Source organism: Papaver somniferum, chromosome 11, assembly GCF_003573695.1.
Source record: "Papaver somniferum cultivar HN1 chromosome 11, ASM357369v1, whole genome shotgun sequence".
NCBI classification, from domain to species: domain Eukaryota; kingdom Viridiplantae; phylum Streptophyta; class Magnoliopsida; order Ranunculales; family Papaveraceae; genus Papaver; species Papaver somniferum.
This window is the reverse complement of record NC_039368.1, coordinates 54,106,012-54,116,286: the sequence shown is the minus strand read 5'-3', so window position 1 is coordinate 54,116,286 and position 10,275 is coordinate 54,106,012. Positions and strand designations below refer to the sequence as shown.

At 43.2% G+C, this 10,275-nt stretch overlaps 1 protein-coding gene across 1 annotated transcript; it reads left to right on the top strand.

The window, feature by feature from the left end:
• The first annotated feature begins 954 nt into the window (after positions 1 to 954).
• Positions 955 to 2,495, top strand: LOC113322251 (cytochrome c oxidase subunit 1-like). The gene has a single exon (XM_026570308.1). The coding sequence runs from the start codon at positions 1,050 to 1,052 to the stop codon at positions 2,271 to 2,273; it is 1,224 nt and encodes a 407-aa protein (XP_026426093.1). The 5' UTR covers positions 955 to 1,049; the 3' UTR covers positions 2,274 to 2,495.
• Positions 2,496 to 10,275: the final 7,780 nt, after the last annotated feature.

Below are 10,275 nucleotides of genomic sequence, written 5' to 3'. Positions count from 1 at the left end.
TCCTATGAAGATAGGGAACTTGTACTTCTCATTCACAAATCCATCTTTGTCTATGTTGCTCACTCTCAGTTTGGTCCTACTTCTAGTTCATTTTGTAACCAAAAACGGAGGAGGCAACTTAGTGCCAAATGCCTGGCAATTCTTGGTCGAGCAAATCTATGACTTCGTACTGAACCTGGTAAACGAGCAGATTGGAGGTCTGTCTGGCAATGTGAAACAAAAGTTTTTCCCTCGCATCTTGGTCACTTTTACTTTTTCGTTATTTCGTAATCTACAGGGTATGATACCTTATAGCTTCACAGTGACAAGTCATTTCCTCGTCACTTTGGGTCTCTCATTTTCGATCTTCATCGGGATCACAATCGTGGGATTTCAGAGGAACGGGCTTCATTTCTTAAGCTTCTTGCTACCTGCAGGAGTCCCTCTCGCATTAGCCCCCTTCTTAGTACTCCTTGAGCTAATCTCTTATTGTTTTCGAGCATTAAGCTTGGGAATCCGATTATTTGCTAATATGATGGCCGGTCATAGCCTTGTTAAGATCTTAAGTGGCTTTGCTTGGACAATGCTATGTATTAACGATATCTTGTTCTTCATAGGTGATCTAGGCCCATTATTCATAATTCTCGCATTGACAGGTCTGGAATTAGGAGTAGCTATTTCACAAGCTTATGTTTCTACGATCTTGATCTGTATCTACTTGAATGATGCTATATATCTACATCAAGTATCTAATTTCATATATCGGCCAAGCACATTGATCTGTCTCTTTCCAAGTCAGTAAACTCCCAACCTTTCGTTGGTCAACAACCAACAGAAAAACAATGCGCAGTCAGTTGCAGGCATGCGAGAAAAAGAGAGTTTTCTTCTTCTGCAGGCATGCGAGAAAAAGAGAGTTTTCTTCTCCTACAGATGTCAGTTGCAGGCATGCGAGAAAAAGAAAGTTTTCTTCTTCGAAACACCTACAGATGTCGGTAGCGGATCAATTCCAACGAGCATTTCAAACAACTCTGAAGATGTCTGTCTAGGGGGAATCATTCAATCTCTATTTTATGACAAATCTGAATCGATGGCTCTTCTCCACTAACCATAAAGATATAGGTACTCTCTATTTCATCTTCGGCGCCATTGCTGGAGTGATGGGTACATGCTTCTCAGTACTGATTCGTATGGAATTAGCACGACCCGGTGATCAAATTCTGGGTGGAAATCATCAACTCTATAATGTTTTAATTACGGCTCACGCTTTTTTAATGATCTTTTTTATGGTTATGCCGGCGATGATAGGTGGATTTGGGAATTGGTTTGTTCCCATTCTGATAGGTGCACCTGACATGGCATTTCCACGACTAAACAATATCTCTTTCTGGTTGTTGCCACCAAGTCTCTTGCTCCTATTAAGCTCAGCCTTAGTCGAAGTAGGTAGTGGTACTGGGTGGACGGTCTATCCTCCCTTAAGTGGTATTACCAGTCATTCTGGAGGAGCAGTTGATTCAGCAATTTCTAGTCTTCATCTATCTGGTATTTCATCGATTTTAGGTTCTATCAATTTTATAACCACTATCTTCAACATGCGTGGACCTGGAATGACTATGCATAGATTACCCCTCTTTGTGTGGTCCGTTCTAGTGACAGCCTTCCTCCTTTTATTATCTCTCCCGGTACTGGCAGGTGCAATTACGATGTTATTAACCGATAGAAACTTTAATACAACCTTTTCTGATCTTGCTGGAAGCATCGGGCAAAAAAGATCCGGTGCTGAAACTGGAATAGATTCTCTTTCCCGGGAAGGTAATCATAAATGGATCTGTGATCACATCATCTCCTCTCCTATGGAGAAAGGCCAATCTAGTTCAGCCAATCCGGTACCTCTAGCTCCGGCCGTAGATCGCTACGCTCCTCTCATGACAGACGCGGTCAGGCGTAAGGAATTAGAAGATAAATTAACTTTTCATCTCTTGGTAGAGAAAAAGAGGTGGAGTTCCTCTACGCACCACGAAGTTGTGGAAAGCCAAGTGCAAATTGAAAAGTTGATAGAAAGAGCACTTATAAAGGATGGCTACACTAGGGATTCTCTTATTTGTAATTGGAGAGAAATTCGTGGTGCTGTCTTCTATCCGAACGGCTCCGCACTGCCTCCTAAGACTTATGAAAAAGAAAGTCAGGATATGGTTTTAGGAGCTCATCGGAGCGATCCATATCTGCGAATTATAGCTAAAATCCACAAAATGGATCTTTTTCTAGAAGGTGCTCAAATTAAGAAGACTAAAAACTAAATAAAGTAGAAAGGAGACTAAAAACTAAATGAAGTAAAGAAGAAGGTAGCGCTACTAAGAACCTAGCAGAACTTTTGATTGATCGGTGGAATATTTGCGATTTTCCTCTTTTTCACAAGCATGAGTAGGACTTCTAGTGTAGGGAAAGTAATCCTTGGCATAAGCTCTAGTTGATCTCATCTGCTATATCGGGCTCGGCAGTCACTCTCCTTTCATTCCTCACTGTTGATATGACAATTTCTTTAGTAATAACTATAGAAAGAAAGAGAGCATCTATATAAACAATTCCAGTTGAAGGCTCGAAGAGAGGAATATGTGCTACATGTAAGGGTTTTCATTCAATTGGAAGAAGTTGGATAACAGGGAATTCGAACCCACTACATCGGGGTTCCAGACCAATGTTCAACTATCAGACCAAAATTACGATAGAGAACTGGACGTAAACTAGGTCTTTCTCCGAGAGGGAACTCCAATGTCAGATTGACGAATTCGTTCGTGCGTGCAACAGGTATAAGTATAAATGGGCAAAGTTGAAAAGGCTATCAGTTGGTATCAGAGCGGAGATAAAAAGGATCAGATCCTAGTGGAGAAATGGCAAGTAGTAGTGGGCAAAAGGCAGCATCATTCCATGCCTGTGAGTACACGTTGGTCTTTCTTTTGCCTCATCTAGTTTCAGAGCCGGACCATATCTTAGGAGATGGGCTTTGTGAATGAATCCCCCCCTTTTTCCTTCGTAAAGCACCAATGTTAGTAGCTTTTCGGTCGAATCTTAGTCGCACATAGATGAAAATATGATTCCTATTTAGGACATGGCAGCGTATGCGGAGAATCTCTTCTTCGGAATCAAAGCAAGAAAAGGGGTAGATAGGAGAAGGCTAGGTTCGCGCTAGAGTGCATAGAGGGGCGTCTGCTCGCTCCAGTTAGTTCGAGAGGACCGAACCCGACGAAAGTCTTTGCCGGATCACTAGGACGAAAAGCAAGAACAAGTGGCGGAGAGCTTAGTGATTCCACCCGTCTAGTGTACGCTCCTAGGCCAGTCGAGAGAGTCGTGGACATGGGCAGCTAGTTTTTGCAATCATTGAATACTGAAGTGGGTGGTCAACATGGATGCTTACGCCTGACTAGTTCACATACCTTGCAGCGAAAGTCAAAGGAAGAGGTCCTGAAAGGAACTCGACCAACGGGAGAGGGCCTTTAGTAGCTCTTTAGTAGGGAAGAGGGATGGGCGGCAGAATCTGCACAATCAGAGTCATAGCGAAAGCCAATCAATAGCCAATGATTGCGATCACCCACAGAATCCGCAACGTAGTGGTACTACTATACGAAGTGCTTGGACAAAAGAACCCTAATTCGCGCATGGAGTGAAGAGTGACCTTGAAAAGCCTGGTCATAATGGACTTCTTTGGGCAGATAAGTCAGGAGATGTAAGATTCGTTATAGCAAGTGGAAGTTCCATCTGGTAATCGAGAAAGCGTAGATCTTGCGGCTTCTAGGTTAGCCAGTCCTTCGATATCAGTTGGGGATCTTGGAAGGGCTAGTTACTAGGAAAAGAGTATGCAAAACGCTATTTATAAGTTAAGTTGTCTTGGACACTTCCTTTATATTATATTAGTGGCTGAAGCTTGCGAAAAACCATAATGTAAGGCCATAAACATAAGCGGGATGCTGCTCCGAAATACGAGTACAATTTTTGGGGAGGGTTAACTTTTTCGGGGTCAGACCCTAAGTAGTTAGACTGCTTTTCAGATAGGATAAAAGGCTAGTTGGAGGGCAAAGCTTATTGTTATGTATGCGCCGTTGATATATAACACCTTTACTCTATTTTACCTCAGGCTACCCGATCAAGTTCACAACAAAATAGAAAGCATAGAGCTAGTTAAAGTAATGCTAAGGGCTTAAATCCTCATATCGGCTGAGAGCAAACCCAGCTACGGAACCATAGCTCGAGACTAGACTTCTGCTCTTCTCTTTCTTAAGAGGTGCAACTCTGCCTTATAAAATCGGGTGGGCACTGCCGGTTGCCACTCACTCCTAGCTTGACTGCCGGTCGCCACTCACACCTAGTTGGGCCGGTTGTGACATTGAGTAGGTCAGTCAACGTCGAATTGACATAGATAGACACTTTATCGAATTGACAAAGAAAGTTCCTGTTCGGTCGAGTCAGTTCCTCTCCTTTCAGTCGAGTCTCTAAAGAGCCTCTCGGTCTCATTAAATGGATGATTAATCCCGTGTCGGGTATTTCCCTTTTGTCTCAAAATTTCGTAAAAGGAGCTAGATCAGGAGCTATAAACAAGAAGATCTTGGTCGAGGTGGTGAGAAAAACCAAGTAAAGGCGGACAAAGCCATTTAATTTGGATAGGACGGGGCCGCCCTCCATAGAAGGGTACTGCCATAAGAGCGAAGGGTAATCTTTTTCTAGTTCTATTGATTTCCGCGCCTTCTGAAGTAGAGCACAGACAGGCCCACACATGATCACCCATCTATGAAGCTCGGTGAATCGAGTATAGAGTCAATGGACCAAGAAAAAAGCCGACTTAGTCTCATTGAATAAGAAGGATATGGCCCAAGCTTAGTCGTCGATGGATCAGAGTAGGGGGTAGGCATAGCAAATATAAGGAAGATAAGACCAAGAGCTAGACAAGGCCTAGCCCGGGAGAGCTCATGCGGGGAGATATGAGGGATGGGTAAAGAACTTTCCATAGTGTGGGTGCTTCCGCCACCGGTACGCACTGGATCCGCCAAACGCGCCAAGCCTACAAGAGCAGTTGGGTAACTAGCAAACTCTGATTCTTATGTCGGAAAGAAGGGTTCTTATTACTTGGTGGCTTTTTACGTTTTTGAATCCTAGGCGGAAGAAGCATTGATTTTCTTCCTACACTGGCGCGGAGTTGATCCCTAAGTTGGATCCTACCACTTTACAAAAACGATCCCACTTCAACAATTCTTTAAGGGTGGTTCGGGATAAGGAAGACTCGCTCTTTGACGATAGCTTCACGAGTTCATGAACAGTTTTCCAGAGTGACCTCTATTCATAAGTGGATACCCTATTCTAGAAAGTCCAGACAAGAGCAACGTAGGACTTCTGGCCATTGGATTAGGTCTACCTTTTGGTTGACTACCTCTGCCTAGCACACAACCCGGGGCGGAGGCTATGAAGTCTTCTTACTCTGGCAGGAGCACTACGCCTTTCTTTGGTTTCGGATTTAATAGATTCTTTTGGCATGATCACATTCCGCCGGACAGAACGTTAGGGCCAGGACCTTACAGCATGTTTCAGCTATAAACCTTTTGCATAGGATTTTGTTTATCTCGGTCGGAGCGCCCACTACCTTTTCTAACTACCACGGGGCAGGGGTTGCAATTCCCCTTCGTTGGCAGAACCATTTACTTCATCGCATCCAAGTTATAAAGGAAGGGACCCTTCAATAGGAGTCTTCAGAAGCTTCTGAACCAACAAATTCTTTCAATAGGGGAACCTTTCCAGATAGGTCAGCAAAGCTATTTCCTCAAAAGGGAAGCCAATAAAGCTTCTAGACCCGTTTCGAGTTAATTCTTTTTTTATAGAGGGAGTTTCCTATCTTAGATCAGATCAATCGTAAGCAACAGGATAAGTAAAGTAGGCGAGAGTGCATATCTTCCATCTGTGTGATTGTAAGAAGGGGAGGTGAGATCCAGAGAAAAGGTATACTTGGCGTCTTTTTTGTTTGATCGAGGAAATTCCCTCATATACACGAAGCCTACGAAGCTCAGCCATGTGACACTATCAACCAACGCTTTGTTCCCGGCCCAGGCGCCTACTTCCTTGACTGTCCATATCCGACACCAAACTTTCATTGCTCTCCTCTCTCCGCTTATGTCATCACCATTTGGATATTACTTATTTACGCTATTTACAGTTAGACTAAGCGGACTACTTCTTTCGAATGAATACAATTCACGGATAAGCTTCATTCTACTTTTTACGCTGCATCAGATAGCTACCTCCGTTACGGTTCGTACAATTTCAATGATCTGGATTTCTACTTGGCTCTAACGCCGATAAGAACTGCTTTACTTATCATAGAACTTGGTTGCTCGCTGGTTTGCTCTCCACGTGTAATTGGCTCTCCAATAAATAGGTCGCTCTACCAATAGGGATTCTTCCAAAGCCCTTATAAAAAGCTTTGAATATGAATGCTCTTGCAATCCTATTTTAATCACAAGGCGTTAGATCTACGAACCTAATATAGTGCGGCACTTACCTCTGAGAGTTGCTTCTTATTACCTTTTAAAGTAGCTTATTTTTCTTTCAGCGGATCGTAAAAGCTAGCAGTCTTAACTAAGCCTCCAGTAATCAACTACTGAAACAACCAGTCCCTTTTCTGTCTTGTCCCTCGCAGCCGTGAGATAATGCCTCACCACTTAATTCAAGGGCAACAACGGGCGAAAAAGGTTCAGATACGGGGGACTCATATGTACTGCGGGAACAGGCTACAACTCTAGCAGAGTAGATCACAAAACTTCCAAATTAATGGCCCTAAAAGCGTCTTTCACTCACGTTGATTTCCAGTCGCATCTCAGAAGAGTGGTCCAGGTCCTTAAAGGCGTTCTAGCTAAGAAAAGCCCTCCTTCTGTAGTCCACTCTCTTGCTTTAGCTGGCTAACGAACTCGTACCCGATAGCATGTGGATTGGTTCGTTTCGGACGTCGTAGTACTTCCCTCACTTCTTTCATTCTCTTGACGGACTGCAGTACTCCCCACACTTCTATCATTAGCAGACCTTAGACTGGCTTGAGTTATTTAGTTACTACTTACGGTTGCTGATTGATTGGAGTGATTTCGGTCCCCCGCTTCATCTCTATATGTTAACTAGAAGTTTAGAAGCCAATCCCTTTCTTAATCGAGTCTAGTGGCCTTTGTTCGACCGGTTAGTTCACTCGCATCTGGATCTGGAGCTCACTTATTACGTCAATCGAAACCAGAAATTGCATAGAAAAAGTAAAACGCGAAATTCATTCACTGCAACTGCTAGCGCCTATCTTCTCATTTATCGAGTCTCTCCAATCTGAGGGTTCTAAACCACAAGCCTCGCGCTGGTCACTGGGATTCATAAGAAACAGAGTAGATGAGATCAAGAAGGAGGATAGGTCCACTAGTAATGAATGCCGATACGATTCCATAAGTAAAGAGGAATATTCTTCATAGTAATCCAAACAGGAACAGTACGAAGTTCTTCAAGTTCCTTTTCTAGGTCTTGATGCCATGGCCTAATCAGAAACAATCGATTCGAAATGAAGATATGACCATGTTCAAGGACCCAGACCCTTGAACCCGAGAGCCCCTGTGTCTGAAATCAAGGATTTATGAAACGACACTGTGACGTAGAGCTGATCTCAAAATTGGATAGACAGCCCCCACATCCTTGTCAGCAATTACTATGTAATCACCCACATACCGGTGGACGGGAAGGCTGCAAACTCTGCCGCCAACCACACAAGAGAGTGGTGTGATAAGACGAAGAATGCCCAGGAATCCATCTTTCGTCAATCAAAGAGGTAGGTGAAGAAGAAGTGGCGGTATTGAAGGTTAGGATATTTGGTCTCCTCACCATAGGCGGCCCAATCAAGAATCCATTCATACCGGATTCAGAATGCGTGAAGCCAATCCCCCGGATCCAACTCATTACATCATGTATGATCGACAAAGCGATCAGTCCCTTTCAATCGTCAGAGAAAAGCTATTGCAGGCCAATCGGTGAATGCTCTTGATTGAAGGTTCCATCCATGGGTATTTAGGATAAGACCTTCATCACCCACTCAGGCACTGGATACAGTTATTGAATATAGTGACCTATAGCACGTAGCTTTCCAGCTCCCTTGAGAACTTGGGGGATAAGGCATTCAATCTCTAAGGCCGTGAGCTAAGTCTGCAAAGAAAGACCCGTGTCCTTTTCATAGAGTTCAATTTAAGAATGCAACACTCTCGTAGTAGCTGCATTATCTAAAGTAAGGTCCGTTTAGCACACAGCATACCAGGTTTGACGTAGTGAATTCTGCAAATGAATCAAATTACTTCGGCCCCTATCTCGTACTTCAAGTCAATATCATAGGAATAACAAATCCTATCTTGGGAGTACTCTGTAGGAACCCACTGCTTGTTCCGTTGCTTGTTCCGTTAATTCTTCCCTTGCCTTCTTTTTCATGTTAATAGTTGTCAGCTTTGGGACATGGGATTTCTTGGTAGGCTAAGACACAATCTTGATTTCGGGTAAGGGCTTGGCTTACGACGTGCTTGCGTGTTGGCTTGCTTAGACGACTTGCTACTAGCCAATTGAAAACAGTATAGGTGAGTTCCGGGGAAAAGAGAATACTTGAGTAAGGGCTGTTAAGAGCTCCTGATGTTCTAAAGTATAAATAAAGATCGATGTGAAGGTCAGCAGCAGCAGGTCCAAAGACCTGAAGTTTCAAGCATCAGTCTTATCTTTCTTCCTCCAGGGTAAAGGCCCGGGGTTAAGCCCTCTTTCAAGTTAATTTATAATAAAAAAAAGCCTCGTTGATCAGATTAAAATTAACTTGCTTTACTGGTGAACCTAGTCTACATCTGTCTTAGCTCAAGAGGGCTTCAAAATAACTCTACCTCTAAAAAATTTTTTACAAATTTAGTGCCTTTCATTCAACTGAGGGCTCAGCCGTCGTCATTCCAAATACACGTATTCTAGCCTCCCTGCCAAAACCCTATAGGAAGCTCCGACCAGTGTCATACTCTCATCAACCGTTAGTTCCCAGCCCAGGCACACTTCACCCAACAGATAAATTACAAAGCTATTCTCCTCTAATTGCCATTACTTCGCCATCCCATGGACTTACAATTCAATAAACTTTAGCTGCTTAGCGCTTTTTTACGCTTCCTCGAGTGAAGTGCCCCATAAGCTATAAGGGCGAGCCTTTATAAAAAGCGATTGAACTTACATCCTGCAGGAATCGAACCTACGAATTGCCCTGTTTCAGCCATGGATGCAAAGAGACTTGGCGAGTGAACTAGGTGAAGCTTCTAGAGCTTCTATTTATGCATGCATTCTCGAGCTTCGATTTCTTCAGTTAAAGAGGATTCCAGAAAAGAGAGAATCAGAAGACGTGTTTCCAGAACGAAGAAGAATAGAGTGAAGAAGGGGGAGTTAGCAAAGTTGGACAAGATTGGAATGAGCATAGATACATGGATCGATGTACCAGATCGGCTAATGCTACCAGGTTGATGCAATGTATTCCACCAGTTGACTGAAAACTTGATTATTGGTATATCGATCGGTCCAACACAGATTGAAATGGAAGCCAGTTCAACAGAAAGCTTTTGAAAACGCAATGCACCCAGGTAAATAAGGAACAAGATGAGTACAGAAGTTAAACGAGCATCCCAGACCCAAAAGGTGCCCCACATAGGTCTTCCCCAGAAAGCTCCAGTCACTAAGGTAAAGAACGTAGAAAAAGCACCTATTTCTGTACCGGTTCCAGAAGATCGAAGAAAGAGGGGATGCTTTGTTAATAGAAAGAAGGAACTGTTTATAGCCGTCACGAGATAAACGAGTATACTCATCCAAGCCGCAGGAACATGTACATATAGAATACGAGAATTTCCACCTTGTTGAAGATCTGGAGGTGCAACCCGAAGACTTAAATGAATAGCCATCGCAGTTAAGAACAATTGAAATCCAATGAGAATGTATGCGTAGCTTCTGGTCTTTGACATAAAGAAGGAAGGTTGTAATAACGAAAGGGACATGTTCTAACTTTGATCTAGCTAGTGGAAAGACATTCCTGTATATTCAATCAAAAAGAAAGAAGAGAAAGAGAGTTCACTGGGAGTTAGCGCCTACGCTTGCTTGCTAACCAAGACATCCTGGCAAGCTCCGTCAGTTAGATTCTTTACTTTACTTATTAGTATAAAAAGTACTCACTATCAAAATGAAAGACGATCGATTATCTACCCAAGAAGAGAGAGAGTCCCACATACGAGAAAAGGTCACAAA